At 44.6% G+C, this 21,855-nt stretch overlaps 2 protein-coding genes across 3 annotated transcripts in view; both read left to right on the forward strand.

Annotated features, from left to right (window-relative positions):
- Nucleotides 1-9,697, forward strand: part of LOC134467904 (retinoic acid receptor alpha-A-like) — a 153,832-nt gene extending 144,135 nt beyond the window's left edge. For both annotated transcript variants that reach the window (XM_063221899.1, XM_063221910.1), the window contains 5 exons: nt 1,366-1,544; nt 2,000-2,176; nt 2,534-2,738; nt 7,817-7,975; nt 8,320-9,697. In XM_063221899.1, the coding sequence (XP_063077969.1) occupies nt 1,366-1,544; nt 2,000-2,176; nt 2,534-2,738; nt 7,817-7,975; nt 8,320-8,528 (929 nt within the window). In that variant the 3' untranslated portion in view covers nt 8,529-9,697. The remainder of the gene's footprint in view (nt 1-1,365; nt 1,545-1,999; nt 2,177-2,533; nt 2,739-7,816; nt 7,976-8,319) is intronic.
- An 8,564-nt stretch (nt 9,698-18,261) lies between these two features.
- On the forward strand, nt 18,262-21,401 carry LOC134443538 (proliferation marker protein Ki-67-like). Its single transcript, XM_063193299.1, has 7 exons — nt 18,262-18,390; nt 19,033-19,137; nt 19,564-19,645; nt 19,815-19,930; nt 20,073-20,145; nt 20,392-20,434; nt 21,391-21,401. The coding sequence occupies exons 2-7, from the start codon at nt 19,049-19,051 to the stop codon at nt 21,399-21,401; spliced, it is 414 nt and encodes a 137-aa protein (XP_063049369.1). The 5' UTR covers nt 18,262-18,390; nt 19,033-19,048.
- Nucleotides 21,402-21,855: the final 454 nt, after the last annotated feature.

Below are 21,855 nucleotides of genomic sequence, written 5' to 3' on the forward strand. Positions count from 1 at the left end.
ACATGAACTTCATTTGGTCGCTCTCCCTGAGCGAACCTTAACGTTTGGATCTTTCACTGTGTCCGTCTTTCCTGATCAGGCTTTCCAGATGCAGGCTAGCGCTTTAGCTCTTTCAACACCTGCTGTCCGTTCCTACAGGCCTAGTGCATGTGACTAAATGCACAGTACAAGTATGTTACGGAGGCCAACTAGCAGAGTGTGGCGTGGAACGTTAGTAAACCTCCCTCCCAAACCCTCAATACAGTGCAGTAGCGTTGGGCTATCGGACCGGCCCTTTAGCTCAACGGTCTCGTGCTGTGTGCCTCCCATTGCCGAACCCGATGCGTTGACGAGGTGGCAGATTCGTGGCCCCGAGGGGGGCGAACGGTGCGGGAACACCTTGGTCACGCGTACATACAGGGGCGCTGCCAGAAATGTTGGGCCCAATGAAAGATTACAATTTTGGGCCCCATTAAGGGCCCCTCTCAGTGCTTAGACTCCCTTAAGGGCCCCTGTCAATGCTTGGGCCCTTAGAATCTGTACCACTTCTCCCCCCCTAGCGGCCCCCATGCGTACATACAGTATACTGTATTGCCACCCATGCAAAAGCAAAAGCATTCGCTGACTGACAAAATAGAAACTGCAGAATTTTTGCATACGGATCAATTACTTTTTTTTTGTCGCTGCTGACGTCAGGTGGTACAACCACAGCTACTGCCTATGATTTAATTAGTAATTGTTAATAATGTACAAGCAATGAATATGCTCCTTAAACAGCCCACTAAAACAAAATCAAATCATTTAATCCACAATGGTGGAATTAGCTGTGGACGTCCGCTACTTCAAAAATGTCATTGACCCGTATACAGAAGTCTGTCTACCTCTGTGTTCCTGGAGAGTTGGTGTGTGATATTGTGAGTGTTACGGAGGTGTTCCCTCTTAGTCCGTCCCCATCGAGGCCACAAACTCACCACCTTGTCAATGCATCAGTTCGATACCGCTGAGCTAAACAACCGGCCCGACAGCCCAACACTACCGCACTGTATTGAGGCTTCGGGAGGGAGGATTACTAACGTTCCACGCCACACTCTGCTAGTTGGCCTCCGTTACAATCGCCACAAGTGGAACACTGTAATGGTCACTGAAAACACTTTACTACCATACTACTACACCATTATGACAATGCACAGGGCGATTAATAATACATTACGACTTGGTCATTGGCATTCTGGTAACAGCTTATTTTTAACAGGGGGGGCCATGTCTTAGAAGGGTTAAGCCAATCGTACGAGGATATTTGTGATGAGTCATGTGTGAGTCATAGTAACTGTCATGTATGCTAACCTGTATGTGTTTGTGTGGGTGTGGGTGTGGGTGCGTTTCCAGCGGTGCGTAACGACCGTAACAAGAAGAAGAAGGAGGAGAAGAAGGCTGAGTGTACTAGCGTGGAGCTGAGCAGCCCGGGGCCGGGCCTGAGCCCTGAGACAGAGGCCATGATCACCAGGGTCAGGAAAGCACACCAGGAGACCTTCCCATCGCTATGCCAACTGGGGAAATACACCACGGTCAGTCACACACACACATACAGGTCATGAACACCAGATCTTTTCCTCACATCAACTCTGGAATCATGGTCAGCTTCACACACACACACACACACACACACACACACACACACACACACACACACACACACACACACACACACACACACACACACCACACACACACACACGCACACACACACACACACACACACAGCTTAAAGCAGCAGGGCATACGGACTGATGTTTGAGCGTGTGTGTATTGTGGGTCAGTGATGTTTCAGCAGTAGCACACGTCGTGGCGGTGCAACAACAGCAACAGTTTAGTTTGTTTGTTTGTTTTTAGTGGACTATATGTAAGATGCTTATCCATTGCAGTATATCAATTGCCAATTACTAATTTGTTGTGCCACCTGACATCTGAGCCCCCGTCCCCAAAACCCTCTTTGACCCGTGTGTGTAATTTGTGTCTCCAGAGTAACAGTTCGGAGCGGCGCGTGGCCCTGGATGTGGACCTGTGGGACAAGTTCAGTGAGCTGTCCACCAAGTGCATCATCAAGACGGTGGAGTTCGCCAAGCAGCTCCCCGGCTTCACCACGCTCACCATCGCAGACCAGATCACCCTGCTCAAGGCAGCCTGCCTAGACATACTGGTGAGACACACACACACACACACACACACACACACACACACACACACACACACACACACACACACACACACACACACACACACACACACACACACACACACACACACACACACACACACCATCGCAAACCAGATCACCCTGCTCAAGGCGGCCTGCCTAGACATACTGGTTAGACAAGCACACACACACACACACACACACACACACACACACACACACACACACACACACACACACACACACACACACACACACACACACACACACACACACACACAAACACACACACACTACTCTTAGTGCTATTACTAATATTAGTGTCTGTGTGTGTGTCCGTGTGCGCGCATTTCTGTTTAGATCTTGCGGATCTGCACGCGGTACACTCCTGAGCAGGACACCATGACCTTCTCCGACGGCCTGACGCTGAACCGCACGCAGATGCACAACGCCGGCTTCGGGCCGCTCACGGACCTGGTCTTCGCCTTCGCCAACCAGCTTCTGCCGCTCGACATGGACGACGCCGAGACAGGCCTGCTCAGCGCCATCTGCCTGCTGTGTGGGGGTACGACAACACGCATGATTATAGTGTAACACACAGACACATGCATACAGTACACACAGACACACAAACACACAAGCAGGGCCCTAAATTCACTTTTTTTCACCACCAGCCAAAGTGGCTAGTAGATGTTAATCGTACTAGCCAAACACTCACTCACTAATGGGCCAAACGGGCTTGTAATTTGGTCTTTTCTGCCTGCCAAACTGAAATTTCACCAGCATTTGGCCAATTGGCTGGGGTTAATTTAGAGCCCTGCACACAAGCAAACAGTTTTGCAATGAAATGATCAACAAACAGTATGAGAGGGTAGGGGGAGGCTCTATACTGAACATACTGTACATGCACACATGCATGCACACACACACACTTTTCAGATTTTCACCTAAGAGCCTCGGTAGGAAATCTACGGAAGTCTATACATGATGCCCCAGGCTCGTGTTTGTGGAGCAAAGGCACCACCTAGTGGTCATAATAGTGAAGGTTTGGAATGAGAGTTGACGAGGGGACTGTCAACCAATATCCTATCCTGTTCCTAAATAACGGCAAGTGTAATACAAAATGAGTAGAGAGAAGAAAAACTGAGGTATGTCCGTTAAAACGGTCAAGTTTCTTTACAGAAAAATGAATGCGTAGCACAGGTTTCTATCCATTGTCTTGAAGGGGGGAAATTAACTGGAGTGTCTCCTCTGTCCTCTCCTCTTCCTTTTGATGTTTGACACCCACAAAAACTGAAAGAGAACCTGAGTGTTTTCTAAGAAGAGTAAAGTGCCTCCGTTCCTCCTTCCTCTAATGCAGTGGTTCTCAACCTTTTTTGAGGAAACACCCGCTTGACCTCATCATGTACCCGGATGTGGCGCACGTAGCTGCAGCGACTCCTTACTCTCCCAACTCGCAGTGTTTATTTTGTGTTATAATGTGTCATTCGAAATGTCTATCGTCGGAAACTATGTCGGAACGCATGTACAGTCGGCAACAGCTGTTGCAGATAAGAATGGACAACTCAAGCGATGTATTGGATATACCAATAGAGACACTGGAAGAACTTGGGATACTACGGCGGCATACATCGGACCCGTCTGCTTCGCCTACATGGAGACGGCGAAAGAGGTGCTCTAGAATTAGGAAGAGAGGCAAACGAGGTGGCGTCGAAACACGGCTTGCAGCCAACCCAACTCGTCCAGCAATACCATCAATTCTCTTGGCAAACGTAAGATCTATGGACAATAAGATGGATGACATACGGCTACTAAGATCAGCGAACAAAACTGTGAGGAACAAAACTGTGAGGAACTGCTGTGTGACCGTGTTTACAGAATCATGGCTGAACGACGGCATACCCGACTCGGCTTTACAACTGGAGCAACTTACGTGCCACCCGAGCGGACAGAGCCCTTGCAGAGAAAAAACGAGGGGGAGGAATATGTGTTTACACACATGATGCTTGGTGCAAAAATGCTACGGTGGTACAGAGACACTGCTCTCCACTAGTGGAGTTCATGATCATCAAGTGCCGACCCTTCTATCTACCAAGAGAAATATCCGCCATTCTACTGGTCGCAGTTTACCTCGCTCCTAGCAATACCACCAGCGCCAGAAGCGAGGCACTGAACGAGCTGCATCGGGGAATCAGTGAACAACAAGATGCACACCCAGATGCCTTCACAGTGGTCATGGGAGATTTCAACCACGGAAATCTCAAAACATCAAAACAGTTCTTCCAAAATTTCACCAACATGTTAACTTTCCAACAAGAGGACAAAACACCCTGGACTTTGTTTATACCCCAAAACAAGGAGCATACAAGGCAAAGCCCATCCCCCACATCGGCCTATCAGACCACCTAACGATTCTGCTACTGCCAGCCTACAGACAAAAGGTAAAACTCACCAAACCAGCTCTGAAGGAGGTGAGAAAATGGCCAGAAGGAGCCGTGTCACGACTACAAGACTGCTTTGAAACCACAGATTGGGACATGTTCAAAACAGCTGCCACCCACAGCAACCACATTGACATTGAGGAGTACACAGACACCGTGACCTCCTACATCACAAAATGCATTGATGATGTTACAGAAATAAAACGCATCACCACCAGGGCCAACCAGAAGCCATGGTTCACAGGAGACGTTCACAGACTGCTGAGGGCCAGAGACAAAGCCTTCAGAGCAGGAGACGTAGCTGGCCTAAAAGCAGCAAGAGCAAACCTGTCCCAGGGCATCAGGAAAGCAAAAAAGGAATACTCGGACAAAATAACAACACACTTCAAAGACAGCAGAGATGCACAGAGCCTGTGGCAGGGCATACAGGCCATCACGGACTATAAGCCCGCACCACGAAGCTGTGACAACAACACCTCTCTGCTAAACGACCTGAACAGTTTCTTTGCCCGTTTTGAAGCACAAAATGACACTCATCCACAGAAAACTCCCCCTCCCCCCCATGATCAACCCCTGTACCTGTCCTCTGCCAGTGTGAAGAGGACACTGGCCACCATCAACCCACGCAAAGCAGCTGGCCCAGACAACATACCTGGCCGAGTGTTGAAGGATTGTGCAGAAGAGCTGAAGGATGTCTTCACAGACATCTTTAACATCTCTCTGGAGCAAGCAGTCATCCCATCACTTTTCAAAGCTGCTACCATCATACCCGTGCCGAAGAAATCATCACCATCATGCTTCAATGACTACCGTCCTGTAGCACTGACGCCCATAATCATGAAGTGCTTCGAACGGCTAGTCCTGTCACACATCAAAGCCACCCTACCCCCCACCCTGGACCCCTACCAGTTCGCATACCGAGCCAAGCGATCCACGGAGGATGCAATCTGCTCTGCCCTCCATCCAGCCCTCACCCACTTGGACAATAAAGACTCATATGTGAGAATGCTGTTCATTGACTTCAGCTCAGCATTCAATACCATAATACCACAACAACTCATCAGAAAACTGGACAAACTAGGTTTCAGCACCTCCCTCTGCAACTGGCTGCTGGACTTCCTGATGCAGAGACCACAAGCAGTACGGGTAGGGAATAACACCTCAAGCACCCTGACCCTGAGCACGGGGGCTCCGCAAGGTTGTGTTCTCAGCCCCCTGCTGTTCACGCTGCTGACACATGACTGCACAACGACCCACAGCACTAACCATCTAGTGAAGTTTGCGGATGATACAACACTGGTGGGCCTCATCACTAAGGGCGATGAGACCCACTACAGAGAAGAAGTAGACCTGCTGGCCAGATGGTGCAAAGACAACAACCTCCTGCTGAATGTCAACAAGACCAAGGAGATTGTTGTCAACTTTCAGAGGGTCCAAAAACAACTGCCACCACTGACCATCGACGGTGATGCTGTGGAGAGAGTGAGCAGCACCAAGTTCCTTGGAGTGCACATCAGCGACGACCTCTCTTGGACCACCAACACTACATCACTGGCGAAGAAGGCCCATCAGCGTCTCTACTTCTTGCGCAAACTAAAGAAGGCAAGTGCTACACCCTCCATCATGACAACATTCTACAGAGGAACCATAGAGAGCGTCGTGTCCAGCTGCATCACAGTGTGGGGAGGAAGCTGCACGGAGAAAAACAGGAAGACACTCCAGCGTGTTGTGAACACAGCGAAGAAGATCATTGGAGTACCACTCCCCTCCCTGCAGGACATTTACACCGCACGCCTCACCCGAAAAGCACTGATGATCATCAAAGACACAAGCCACCCTGCACACAAACTGTTCAGCCTCCTGCCCTCTGGAAAGAGGTACAGGCGCCTCCGTTCCCGTACCACCAGGCTTACAAGCAGCACGATGCATCAAGCAATCAAGATACTGAACACTCAACCCACTCTCCCTTCACTGTCAGCCTCTAGCCAGCCAGGCCACTGACAACGCTCCCCCCCCTCATCCCCACCACCATATCTGCGACTGAACACTCCACCTGCACTACTACATCTGTGACTGAACTTTCAACCTGCACTAACTCAAAACATACACATGCACACACACACACACACACACACACACACACACACACACACACACACACACACACACACACACAAGCACACTGCACTTTCTGCACTAAACCCAAACATACACACACTGACACACAACTCACACACACATACACACGAACACACACACAGACGCACACCGCACTTTCTACCTGCACTAAACACACACACACACACACACACACACACACACACACACACACACACACACACACACACACACACACACACACACGCACAACACAAAACACATACAAACACACACACACACATACTGCTGCTGGTGTATTTAAATAAAAACCTTTTTTAATTATTTATTTCTTCAAATGCTACTATTACTATGTCAGAACGCTATAAAGGACTTTTAGGAAAAAGAACAACAAAATACCTCCTCTTAATGTATGTTCTCTACAAGTCTTCTGTTGTCCAGTCTTGCACTTTAAATGTCTGTATGAGCAATGTCTACGTCCATACTGTCTATGTCCATGTATGAGTACTGTCTATGTCTATACTGTCTATGTCCTTACCTAGATTAGTCTATGTCTGCATGGGAGAGCAAGAAACGCAATTTCAAATTCTTTGTATGACCAGTGCATGTAAAGAAATTGACAATAAACTTGACTTGACTTGACCTCATCATAAGCCTGCCAATACTCCCTCATCGTTACAAAAATGGACTAATGCCTTCCAATAGCAACTAAGTACCACCCCCTCTCAGCTGTATCCTTCTCAACGCCCCCCTACCCAATGCCCCCTCCCATGGGGGACTGTTGAGAAACACTACACACACAAAAATTATAATAATTTAAAAAAGGCCCTGCCGTGGCCAAACGGCAGGGCACTTGTCTACCACACAGCTGACCCGGGTTTGATTCCCGGCCCGGGTCCTTTGCCGGCCATTCCCCGTCTCTCTCTCCCCACTTGCTTCCTGTCTGCACTTTCACTATCCTGTCATAAATAAAGTAAAAAAGACAAAAACAAAAACAAAAACAAACAAACAAACAAAATAATACAAATAATAATGATAACAATAATGATAATAATGATAATAATGCTAATGTGTGTGTGTGCAGATCGTCAGGACCTGGAGGAGTCAGACAAGGTGGACGTCCTGCAGGAGCCGCTGCTGGAGGCCCTGAAGCTCTACGTCAGGAACCGCCGGCCCCACAAGCCACACATGTTCCCCAAGATGCTCATGAAGATCACAGACCTGCGCAGCATCAGCGCTAAAGGTACACATACACACACACACACATACTGTCATCTGCCTTTGGCTAAATGTATGCAAGCGTGTGCTATAATATGGTTAATATATGTACAAGGATGTGTGTAATGTCTTGTGTATTCTGTATTTGTGTATGTTTGCTACTGGACACAAATTTCCCTCAGTATTAGTAAATGATACTCTACTCTACTCATTATGCATGTATGTGCACACACATTTATTTAGAAAGTACAAGTTAACAGGTTCTCTTTTTTACAATCTCTCTCTTGTCCTACCTCCCTCTTCCTTCTCTCTCTCTCTCTCTCTCTCTCTCTCTCTCTCTCTCTCTCTCTCCCCGTGGTGTGTGTGCAGGAGCGGAGCGTGTCATCACCCTGAAGATGGAGATCCCGGGCTCCATGCCTCCTCTCATCCAGGAGATGCTGGAGAATTCGGAGGGCCTGGAGAGTTCCGGAGCGTCGGGTTCCGGCCGCACGAGCGGCGCCCCCCCTGGCAGCGTCAGCCCCTCACCCACCCCCTCCCCCAGCTCCAGCCACAGCAGCCCCACCACGCAGTCGCCCTAGCAACACCCTTGCTGCCCCCTTTCCTAATACGTACCCCTTAGCAATGACCACCGACTACTGTGTCCCAATGGGGAAGAAGACATGCACATGTGCTCGCATGCACACACATGCAAATACATATGGAGTCATGCACGCACCCACACACACATATACTGTACACACACACACACACACACACACACACACACACACACACACACACACACACACACACACACACACACACACACACACACACACACACACACACACACACACACACACTTTAAGACATACTTACACACACATGCGGACTTGAAGACATACACTCAGACGCACACACACACACTAACACACACACACACACACAAACACACACACACACAAGCATACACACACACAACAAGACTGGAGCTCCTGCCATAGGCCTCCTGTGAGTGCAACTGTTGGAGGTGTGTCTCATTTTCCTTCATCTTTCGGAGAGACTAACATGACATGAGGTGTGTTTTGTTGCGCTTCTATCCTTACCCCTCGCGCTTTAACTCTGGAGACGCACACACACACACACAAACACACACACACACACATACACACGAACAGAGACACACTGACTGCCAGCCAACTGAGCAATGATTCGACCCCGGAATGGGATATGAACAGGACCACTGTAAAAAAATAAAATGACCAGCGACCATCATTATGGTCACAGACAGACTGGTTGGAAATAAGAGACTCTGACTGGTTGACTGAAGGACGAATCAAGAGGCCCGAGAATGGAAGCAAATCTGTGGGACAGAGACACTGTGGCAGGGTATGAACGCCTGGACATGATTGGACGTTTGAGTGGAAGACAAAACAATAGTCTTTCCATCTTCTCCTTCTTTCAGCAATTCCATCTTCAAGAGACAGATTTCTTACAAAAGTATATATATATATATAAATATATATAGAAGATCAGGAATGATTGTGAGTTGTCCATGAATGAAACAACAGATTTTGAAGAAAAAAAAAGCAAGAAAGAAAAAAAAGATTTTTTTGAACTTTAGATGCTGTTGTATTTCTTCACTGTTGCAAATCTTTTCATACCCATGAACGCAAAAAAAGGAAAGTTGTTCTGTTGTTGTTTTTATCACTGACTGATGTTGTTTTCATGGAAACAGAAATTCTAAAAATGAAAAATTAAAATTTTACGACAAACGCCTGTCTGGGTTTATGTGACTAGTAAGTTACAATACTTCATGTGTACTTAAGTGACCAGTTACAGTACTTCAAAGATTTCTGCTGGGACCCCATTTAGCTTTAGGAGGTAAGAATATTTTCATGACCATCTACCCCCATATTCCAAATGGCAATTGAACAAATTCCACTCCCATCGAACATTCTGTGCCAATTTAACAAGTCTTGGCGGACGAAAAATAAATAAAAATACTGGGTGTTCCTTAGGCATTCCAGAGAATGGATTGAAATCTGATTTAAAGTGAACTGATATTCTATTTAAACACAAGATGGCTGGTAGCTCAAAAAGTCGCAGTATCTTCTCAAGTATGTTGGGTGCTCTTGGATGAAGGGGGTCAGTCCAATTCAACAAAAAGGGATAATCCAGGCAACTCCAGGTGAAAATGAGGAAGTGAATTAAAAAGCCTTATTATCTTGTGACTAAAACATGATTAAAAGAGCCAACATTTTTAGACCACACTGGTCTTCATCAGCGCTTTGTCTCTGGACAAGGTGTATGGCCTCACCTATAAAGTGACATCTTCTTCTTTCGGGAGGTTACGGCGGTCGGCAACTTAATGTAAGAGGTGTACTGCTGCCACCTGCTGGCTACCTGCTGGCCTGGGGCATGGATGCCGGAGCCTGTTCTAACCCTGAAAGAAAGTAGTAGACGTTAAAAAAAATACTTCACTACTGTACTTAAGTAGGCCTATACTTTGGAATACTTTGTACTTTTCTCAAGTATAAATTTTTTGGGTGACTTTCACTTTTACTTCACTACATTCCCCAACTAAATTTCTTAGCCTACTTTTAGGCTACTCCACTACATTTTCAATGTTCGGTTACCGGTACTTGTTACAAAAAAAGAGAGAAGAAAGAGAAAAACATAACATTTTGACCCCACCTAGCCTACTGCAACAAAGTCAGGACATGATGCCTGGGCCTCGGGGCGTAGGTCGTCATGTGTAGCCTAGGTAGTCAAGTTTATTTTCTGTCTAAACCTTGTCTAAATTTAGACTGAAATTGGTTGTGTGTACATTTTTTAAGTGTTTTGGATTTTTGAAAGTTTACCAAAAATACAAAAAATGTCTTTCAAACTGCATTTGCCTTTTGTGCTTTTCATTACATTACTTGATTGCATTATTTTTCTACTTGGCATATACAAGTAGGCCTACAAGAAGTTTATTGTAGGCTACTTTAAGACTTTTACTCAGGTAACATTTCAGTCAGTGACTCAAATAAGACCCAAGGTCATATTTAGGAGTAACCATTTAGGAAGCTATGCACTCTCTGATTGCTTTAAAGGATAACTTGCTCACACTACCCTGGACTTGTCAGTTCCTGAGGGTTTTTATTTTCTTCTTCAGCCTTTTCCGAGATCCTGGTCATTGTAATGGGGGAAGTTGTTTGTTTACATTATTTCCAAAAACATCCGAAAGGTTTTGCAACATCAGCAGACAATTAGCAAACAGTTGGTATCTTTTGGGAAAATATTTGGAGTAGGCCTATATTATTTTTTTAAAAATGTAAACAAAAGCTGCCCCCATTAGAATAGCTAATATCTCGGAAAGGAATGAGCCGAAAAATATAGCATCATACCCGGTACTGACAAGTCAAGGGTAGCGTGAGCAACACAACAGCATATTGAAATTGACTGAAGTGGTCCTTTAACACCTCATCTTCTGAGGTTAGATGAACAGCGTCATGATAAAGAAAAAAAACATTTCAAATATATGGCTAGCAGAATAGCTGCTATAGATGCAGGCCCTTGCAATGAGCACCAACAGGTGCGATCGATTTACCGTCAACGTTTGCATGCGCATGCAGACAGCAATGCATTCTGGATGAAAATGTTGCATGATGGTTAGATTTCTTGTCCAACTTAACAAATTTCAGTCATGTTGCGACAACAATGTGACATGATGTCTAACTATCGTGGGATCAATGCGACTGGCAACTCCAGTTGCTTATCCCCATTGATGCTCGTCTGCATACCGCCTCCGCGGGGACGCACCCCTGAACTGTTTGGCCAACAGTTCACTCATGTCCCTTGTCCCACACCTACACACATTCGCACTGCACCCCACTTCAGCTCCTCCTCCCCACCTGCCCCCACCTCTCAAACGTGGTGCTAATAGATCAAACTGGTGCGAGCTCATCGTCTCGTGCACGTTTGTGGTTGACTTTAAATGCAGTGTTTCATATCATCCACATTGTGACGACAATTTCTCGCTGACGTACTTTGTCACCGTTAATCGACAGTAACAGTAAGTCGAATACGGCTATCATGCATAAGCAACTGCAGGTGTTGCAAGGTTCATCTGCAATCGCTTTGATCCTGCGAGAGTTGTTGTGCGAAGTCAAATGAGCCTATTGAATTGGCGCCGCAAAATGTGCAATATATCCAGAAATAAATGTACAACTTTTACCACCTGGATCTTTTAATCAGAGGTCCGAAGATATTAAGAATAAAGAAAATATTTATACATGGATTTTGTCACTAACAGAAAAACAAGAAAAAGGGCATGTGCGGAAATATTGGCACCCCTCCTTAATATTTGGTTACACAGCTTATGCTGCATTCCCCAGAGGTAGGAGCTTCCTAGTAGGCAACAAGAAGGCAGCTACCTCCCACTTGAACGCGTTCCAACCAGCAAGTCAAACAAACTACAAACATGGAGGGACAAAAATTACATATCCACTTCTCAAAGATGTCAGTAATGTAAACAACAGCATGCGTTATTTTCATTTAGCTGCATTTCATCTTTGAAAGACGCAATGTCAATATAACTACACCTTAGAAAAGTTAACAGGCTGTTTTGCAACCGTTAACCTGTCCGAATCAACTTTATTTGTCCATAGAATGGTGATGTGCAACATAAACTATTCGTAACACTGTGCGCTGCCATTGCTGTGATGACATCACGATAGTCAATGGGGCGAAGTCGGTTTGCTTCGCTTTTGCCCCAGCTCGCGACTTGAACATTCCACTTCAACAGGCGTTCCAATGCATTTCAGCAAGTAGGAGGTCAGAAACATCCCATCTCCCAACCCTGGGGAATGCACCATGAGACAGCAATGACGGTCTGCAAACGTTTTTGTATTCATCAACAAGCTTCTTGCACTTCTTCTGGGGGGGATTTTGAGCAGGACTGACCGTGCATGCTGACGTGCTCAGTGTGAAAGGCAGAGTAGGCCCGAGACTCGGCTGAAAGACTGCCAACTTCTCGCTGCTGCCTCTGCTGTGCACAGCAAGTGAGCATTCTGAACAGTCTGTGATAGACAAAGGCAATCGTTAACAACCTTTGTTTAATAAGCGACCCCTTGACCTCATCATAAATCTCCAGCGCCCCTTGACCTCATCATAAGCCTGCCAACATCCCCCTTATGGCTCCTATAATTCATGGCGCATTCCACAGTAGTGGGAGCTGGGCTGTTTCTAACCTCCTACTTGCTGAAACGCATTGGAACGGCTGTTCAAGAGGAATGTAAGCTGGAGCCACATCTATGTACCCGGACATCATCCCATCGAAAAGTGTGACAACAAGAAAGCAATGGCAATGGACAGTGATAGGAATAGTTTATGTGGCACATTTCTCTGCAGTTATTCATTCTGTGTACATATAGAGTTGAATAGGATAGATTAATGGTGGCAAATCAGCTCATGAACTTTTCTAGCGTGTAGTTTTGTGGGCATTGCCTCTTTCATTATATGCGGGGAAATGAGAAGTGCCTATATGTGTAATTTACACCTCTTTGTTTAGAGGGCATCTTTGACAGGTGAGCAGGTATTTTGGTCGTCCATGTTTGTAGTTTGTTCGACCTTCTGGCTGGAGAGCCTTGAGGTGGGAAGTAGCTGACTCCTAGAGGCATATTGAAAAGTTCCTATCACTAAGGAACACACGATTAGTTCTAAAAAATTATACCCTCTTTGTTTAGTGCCTCTTTGACAGGTGAGCAGGTATTTTGGTCGTCCATGTTTGTAGTTTGTTCGACCTTCTGGCTGGAGAGCCTTGAGGTGGGAAGTAGCTGACTCCTAGAGGCATATTGAAAAGTTCCTATCACTAAGGAACGCACGATTAGTTCTAAAAAAAAAATGAAATAGACTACCTCCCATGCAACTATGCACCACCCCCCTAGGACTCCCCAAGACCACCTGGGGGTATAGAGCCCCTGTTGAGAAGCAGGGCAGGGTCTAAATTCTAGAATGCATTTATTTGTTTCCATCACCATCAAGATGTAACAACCAATATAAAGCATACAGGAAGACAAAAAAACATTGGACATTCAAATAAATATGTAGAAAAACAAGTCCATAAACTCAGAGGAAGATGCACTAGTGTTGTTTGTCAAACAACACACGCATGCACGCTTGCCTGATTATCATAGACTTGCAATCGAGATTCGATCGCCGAAGGTGTTGCGTCACTAGGAGGGCGCAGCCTGGCTACACGCACGCGCACACACACACACACACACACACACACACACACACACACACACACACACACACACACACACACACACACACACACACACACACACACACACACACACACACACACACACACACACCTATATACAAGCCATTTCCACCTTTTATCTGAAGCAGGTCAGTCCAATGTATCTCATAGCAGGCCCATTCATATGTAAACTAAGGCCCTTGGTTTTCAGGGGGTGTTAAGAGGAATGGTTCTTTAGGGGATATATCTGTGAAGATTCTCCTCCATTCAGGTCATCTACATCAAAGGAGCTTAGTTGAGGCAACTGCACAGCTTTTTTTTTTTTTTTTTTTTGAAGCTTCAAAGGCGTCTACTCTCTTCGGCTGAGGCTGGGAGACTTCTCCAGTTCTACTGATTTCTTTACTACGTGGATTTAGATGTTTTAGGATCCTGACAATATCAGCCTCATTAAAGCCACACGCTACAAAACCTGCTTTTAATAAAAATAGTGCAGTAGGGTACATGGCATGGTGATATGGACACATGGCATAGCACCACAGTAATAGGCCAGAATAGGGAAACAGAAAGGAGATTGTTGAGGTGAGGCCACAGCCGGTTTACATACAGAGTAGAATAGAACCTCTCTGGTGAGGCTCAGCACTGTTACTATTGCACTGCCATAGTTAGTGTTTTCCAGTCTGCATTTGTGACTTTGGGGTGTCTGACATTTACTCACCATCGCTGCCCTCTATCAACGACCCGAGAAATGCTCCCTCATGGCCGCCATTTGAGGTTGATGGCTGTAATCCTGATGAGCCATTATGTACTGTACAATGCCACATCAACATGCAGTCATCTACTATAGGCACCACACCTCACCCATTTGGGCCTGCCTTACATATCTTCAAGACAATGGATGGAACCTGTGCTGCTTATTCACAACATCTTTCTTCCCACAGGCTATGCTATATGCAGAGGCGAGGAATCTATGTCTCGAGGGCCACTTACTGCCGATACAATTTTAATGCAGCGTCACATGAAATATGACATATTTTAGAGGAATCTTGAAAATTACATTTGCAATAAAATTAAGTTATTCAGGGGACCTAGAGAAGGTGGGTCTGTTTTAAAGGTGGCTGCCTTCTATATAGGCCTAAAGTGGAGGGGAAATTCTGGTTTGTATTCATAGTACGGCCCTTGGAGGACCCTTGGAAGAATTTGAAGTGGCCCCTCGAATGAAAAAGGTTCCCCATACCCCTGCTATATGCTCTACCTTGTGGGACATGAAACAATATCCCGGAAATATCCCCGGAAAGCACTGATGATCATCAAAGACACAAGCCACCCTGCACACAAACTGTTCAGCCTCCTGCCCTCTGGAAAGAGGTACAGGCGCCTCCGTTCCTGTACCACCGGGCTGGCAAGCAGCTCAATGCACCAAACAATCAAGATACTGAACACTCAACCCACTCTCCCTCCACTGTCAGCCTCTAGCCAGCAAGGCCACTGACAACTCCCCCCCACCCTCATTCCCACCACCATATCTGCGACTGAACATTCCACCTGCACTACTATATTTGTGACTGAACTTTCAACCTGCACTAACTCAAAACATGCGCACACACACACACACACACACACACACACACACACACACACACACACACACACACACACACAAGCACACTGCACTTTCTGCACTAAACCCAAACATACACACACTGACACACAACTCACACACACACACACACACTGACACACACACACACATAAACACAGACACAGACACACAGAGACACACACACAGACGCACACCGCACCTTCTACCTGCACTAAACACACGCACACGCACACGCACACGCACACACACACACACACACACACACACACACACACACACACACACACACACACACACACACACACACACACACACACACTGCTGCTGGTGTACTTGATAGACCTATTTTAATATTTATTTTTCTTCAAAATGCTACTATTACTATGTCAGAACGCTATAAAGGACTTTTAGGAAAAGCACAACAATTACCTCCTCCTAATGTATGTTCTCTACAAGTCTTCTGTTGTCCAGTCTTGCACTTTAAATGTCTGTATGAGCACTGTCTATGTCCATACTGTCTTATGTCCATGTATAAGTACTGTCTATGTCTATACTGTCTATGTCCTTACCTATATTAGTCTATGTCTGCATGGGAAAGCAAGAAATGTAATTTCAAATTCTTTGTATGACCAGTGCATGTAAAGAAATTGACAATAAAACCTACTTGACTTGACTTGAATATAAGGAATGAAAGATGGTGCTTGGAAATGAACCAGACCAGATGAAAACCTGCATGGGTCCTAATGGGTTAAGTTGCTTGTAACTTATATGGTGTCTTACCAAGGCTCTCTGGGTAGTCGTGGTGCCTAACCACTTTCAAATTAACGAAGCGATGAAGGGATATCCCGGTAGAAATGTCAAAACATCTCATACTACCAGGGTCCATGCCTGTTCGTAACCTTGCAGATTTGATTCTATAGTAGCTCATTCCCAAACATAACAGCAATGGCTATTTCCAAAAGAGTGCATGTAGCCTACATGACAGATTTTCTTGTGCACAGGCTGTGCTGCTGGAATAGGCTTACTGCATGTTGTAAATGTTTAGTTTTGTTTATTATGATCCCCATTAGCTGGGCGCAGACCCAGCTATTCTTCCTGGGGTCCAACAATAAAATCACACACAGTTAAAAGTTGTATACAGTTCTGTACATTCATTTAAGCATCATCCATTGAAAAGAAAGAAAGAAGAAGAAGAAGAAGAAGAAGAAGAAGAAGAAGAAGAAGAAGAAGAAGAAGAAGAACACATAATTCAATTACTTTAATAATGGTTTAAGACCTTGTGAAAAAAATCTCTACCTCTGTACCCTAGTTTAAGTATGTACCCTAGTTTATGTAAAATAACTAGCCTACATTGTGAACGAAATATCTAATATTAATTGGGAAGTAACATGCACGTGCAGTCCAAACACTCAAAATATGTGTGACTAGTAGTAGTAGTACTACTAGTAGTAGTACTAGTACTAGTCACTGACTACTTATTCATACCTGCCTGAGGAGATGCAGTGGTAGGCATACAGTCACTCAGGACCTATGTAAATTCTGCCATGAATGAATGCGTAATTTGTGGTTATTTGGACTCATGCACTTTTACAGATGGTATGCATACTGTATACAGATGTAGACCAGTGCTTTTCATCACTGGTTGGGAGCCCGTTTGGGGTTGCCCGGAATTCAAAATGGAGTTGCCTGAAATGTCTGAAAGTGTGGGGAAAAGGAATAGGCCTACTGATAAATATTACTAACTAATATAATATAAGAATTCAATATTCTTTTTGAAACACTATTTACAATCTTAAGTCGTCATGAATATCAATAGGTTTAATAACCTTCAACGTATGTAGCTCAGTCATATTTTCATTTTATTTCATCCCAAAAAAAATGGTTGGGAACTGGTGTAGACACATACCAGATAATCAATTATAGGCCTATGTTGCAATGTTTTTGCAGTGTTGGGTCAGGGTGATAAATTCTCCTTTTATTTCTTCATAGACTGGCAAGGCTACAGTTGGCATTTCTGACAAAATGGCAAAATAGCACAAAGACTCACAAAATCTGATACTGTTGGTTACTTATTACATTTTCTATAATAATCTAGGCCTAGGCCTACTCAATGAACAATCTCTTTGCCTACTAGGCCTACAAGAGACTGACCAGAAACAAGAAACTATGAACTACAGTTACGTTTTAGGATTGGCTGTTGGATTTTGCATAAATTATGACGACAACCAATGGAAGGGCTTCGCGCGGTATTTCAAATATTTTTCAAATCAAAAGCAGTTATTCGCCCTGTATCCCTCCGTTGAGTCGTGGAACAGATTAGATAGTTCCGATTTCGATTCATTAATGCTGTTTTAAAATGATAATAGATGCCAATATCTCAATTCAGTGTATTTACTACTCATCGTGTAAAAACAGCAATCGCAAATTGTCGTGGAATAATCTTTATAACTTGCGCGGAGGGATATCCTATTCTTCTCCTGGCTTAGCAAGCTGCATGTCAGTGATGTCCTTTTACCAGCGCCGGGTAAATATTCGATAAACAGAACGGAGTAGAAGCTGCTACCAGGCATGGTGGTCACAGAAGGTTCACAGGAAGAATAAAAAGGTAAAATAACAAGGTCAGTATGTGGAAATGCATACCGTTCAGTTCTTTTATGAGGACGGTATGGATTTGTTTTAAAAGTGTCTTCTATAAGTGAACAAAAATGAGAGGCAGTTAAGATACATTTGCCACGATGGTTTGAACGGTAGGAAAGCATGGCCCTAGCTGCTGGCCCACAAATTTAAATGTATACAAATGTCGACTTTATGTTTAATGTCTATTTGCAAGACACTCAAAGCATGTTCGGTTCAAAACATTGCGTGTATTTTAACTAATTTGTCAAGTAAAAGCTGCATTGTGTGTGATGTATTGTAAGAAGTCCCCGTAAAGGTCAACAGCTGGTATAGCTAGCTCATTGGGAAGATTACCGGTTGTAGCACTAGGCCTAACTTTATTCCTCCGACGAATCATATCTACAAACTCATTAGGTGGATCATGTTCATGCACACGGTCGTGTTGTTTTAATGCAAGCCACAGTAAGTAAATAATTGCGTGTTCCTTGGTAAACGACCAGTCTTGGGCACATGTTTCAAGGATACGTCATATCAAAAGACATACTTTGTGGCAGCGACTGAATACTTTAAGTTTTCTAATGCCCCTAGCCAAACCAGTCTGTCTGTTTATTGTTGATATTTGTAATCGCAGGTAAGTTGCCAAGAAGATGCCACTTCACGGTAAAATAGTTGTCATCCGACGAGGTGGCGGTGATGGTACAGAATATCCATTGACAGCGCCATGTTTATTTGGAAGGTAAGTTCACATGCCAAAATGTCAAATGTGTCGTCTGTCATAGTTTGAAGAGTGCTGCTGTATGGTTATTAAGCGCAATTGATTGATTGTAAAAGATTAATCTGCATGCCTGTTTCTCATGCGGATGTAGAAGTCAAGAGGCAACAAACGAGGCAGGGTTGTGTGAGGTTGCATAGGCGGGCTTTTTTGTGCCTGGCATTGGGTGATGACGTGACCACGTCCTTCCGTAAGGAAGCAGTTGCCTTTTTTGGACAACTGCTTTGTGTGTAGAGATTTCAGATGCATTTGAAGCGGGACGAACTACTCAATTCGTTGAAAATTAAGCTATGGGCTACACATTAACGTATGCTTCTTGTGAAGAGATGCACGTCTGCAAATGTTTTCATTGACAAAAGTTGTAATGTCTTGATGAATCCACTTTTGCAGGAAAATTGAATGTGACATCCGCATTCAACTGCCCCAGGTGTCAAAAGAACATTGCAGAGTCGAGATCAATGAAAACAAAGAGGTAAGCCACAGGCCTACTGGTTGTGTTTCTTTCCTACTTTTTGAGACTCATTCAACTGTCTCCACATGTGCTATACGAGTAAACTTGATTTGCACACCGTGTAATTTCCTTATAAGCGTTGCATGCGCGTTGTGAAGGTAAACATTTCTATCTGATTATGTACTTACAGGTTGTCTTGACCAATCTGAGCTCTGTAAACCCCACTTGCATCAATGGCGTGGCAATGAAGCAGTCTGAACGCCTGAAGCATGGAGATGTATTCACCATTATCGATCGCTCTTTCAGGTAAGCTAAGTCACATGTATTTCAGCACCATTTAGTGTGATCTAGAAGCTGACTGACTAATGTGTGTTTGATCAGCTTGGGCAGGCAATTTTACTGTGTATAAGCATGAACTGTGTTGATCAGTGTGTTATGTGGCTGACAGGTTTGAAGCTCCTCCACCACCCACCCCAAAGAAAAAGAGGACGTCCACGGCAGGAAACGGAGAAACTCCTAAGGTACTGCTCATGTCGTTCTTATTTTGTAATGAGAAAATGATGTGTTATAACAATTATTTACTACAATTTTGTAGGACATATAAAACACTTGTTCTGAGGAAAGTCTGTTGAAAATGTGATAATTTTAACTAATTTCGCATTACATGGCAGCTGATTTTGGTAGTTTATTAAATGTCTTTGTAATATTAAATTACTACCTTCACATGCAACCGATTAGTGTTCTAACCAGAGTTTTTACTTTTTTAGGTCCTCAAGGAACAACAAAAAACAGATTCTGTTGCATCCTCTGGTGAGTATTTATGTAAATGTTGCCTTAATACTCAAACGCTGCCTCAATGCACTGCAGATGTGAAGGTCCCCCCCTTATCATTTTAACCACAAGTATAGTTCAGAGATTTTGCACACCGCACTCTGAAGTTTGACAGGTGTTTATTACCCTAGACCAGTGATACTCACTATTTTTTCCTCAAGAGCCACATTAGGAGAAAAAAATCAGGAGGAGAACTGCATGGAGCACAACACCACCCCCCTTTACTTTTCAGGGCCTTTCTTTTTTTTGGGGGGGGGGGGGGGGGGGGGGGGGGGGGGGGGGGGGGGGGGTTACATTATGATAGTGTTGGCCTCATTATACATGGTTGTAGTATTATTTATGCACATTATTATTAGTAGTAGTATTAATTATGAAATGATTAGTATTATTAAATTATTGAATTATTAATTAATTACCCTCTGTCAGTAAATGCTGTTAGGCCTCCTAGCTCACTTTTAAACACTAAAAGACACCTCTGCTGAAGGGCACTTTTACATCAAAGAGCAATAGGGCAGTTCAGTTTAACCTGGCGCTGACAGATGGCCAATACATGCAACCAGAGTCAAAACCAACACAAAAACAGAGGGACGAGTCCAGTTTTTGTTGTTTCTCTCTCTCTGGCGCTGTCAGCCAGCATATTTTTGATGACTGATGGATTAGACCTCCGGATCGTCATTCACAGTGTAACGAGGACGGAATTAACAGATTGGCTCAAGAGTTATTGAGTTTGTGGAGGATGGTTGCATGATGCTCTTGTGAACTTATTATTTATAAAAATGCGAAGTCGCCGACAGCACTGAGTTCTTTCAGTCAGCTGTCAATCAATGCCGTGCGGAGAGAGAGAGAGAGAAAGCGAGATAGAGAGAAAGTTTAAGTTTCCAACTTGCAGCATTACGCGACTCCAGTTGCTTTATTCGCGCTCTGCTTGTCTTCAGTGCCCGTTTGACAGCGCCAGGTTAAATTGAAAAATTAACAGCGATTTGCGATGTGGTCACCAAGCAATCTGCGCGAGAGAGTTACACCAGGCGCGAAAATGAACAGCGATTTGCGATATGGTCACCAACAATGCAATCTGCGCGAGAGAGTTACACCAGGCGCTCGTTTGATGTGGGCAAGATCATTTATTGGTCTCCGCCATTGAGTGTTGTTGTGGCGTTGTTGTGAAGTTTGCCGAATTAGGTTAAGTTGTGGCGGTCTTTTCTTAGCTGATAGACGACCTCCAGCGATTTAGAATAAAAAGCCGTCTATTTTTTGATAAATAGCTACAAAACCGAGCCACCAATGAAAATGTGAACAAACGTCCATAAAAATGACGGCCAATGCATTTTCAAATAAGATCTGTGATTGATTTTCGCGGCTCACTTCGGAGGGGAAATGTGGCTTGCTGCGTGCGCCCGAGT

This window comes from Engraulis encrasicolus, chromosome 2 (assembly GCF_034702125.1).
Source record: "Engraulis encrasicolus isolate BLACKSEA-1 chromosome 2, IST_EnEncr_1.0, whole genome shotgun sequence".
In the NCBI taxonomy this organism is placed as follows: domain Eukaryota; kingdom Metazoa; phylum Chordata; class Actinopteri; order Clupeiformes; family Engraulidae; genus Engraulis; species Engraulis encrasicolus.

Excerpts from the sequence above, each read along its gene's own strand:
- LOC134443538 (XM_063193299.1), top strand. The coding sequence starts at position 19,049 with ATGCCACTTCACGGTAAAATAGTTGTCATCCGACGAGGTGGCGGTGAT. Across the intron at positions 19,138-19,563 it reads GCGCCATGTTTATTTGGAAG|GAAAATTGAATGTGACATCC; the intron begins GTAAGTTCACAT and ends CCACTTTTGCAG. Across the intron at positions 19,931-20,072 it reads ATTATCGATCGCTCTTTCAG|GTTTGAAGCTCCTCCACCAC; the intron begins GTAAGCTAAGTC and ends TGTGGCTGACAG.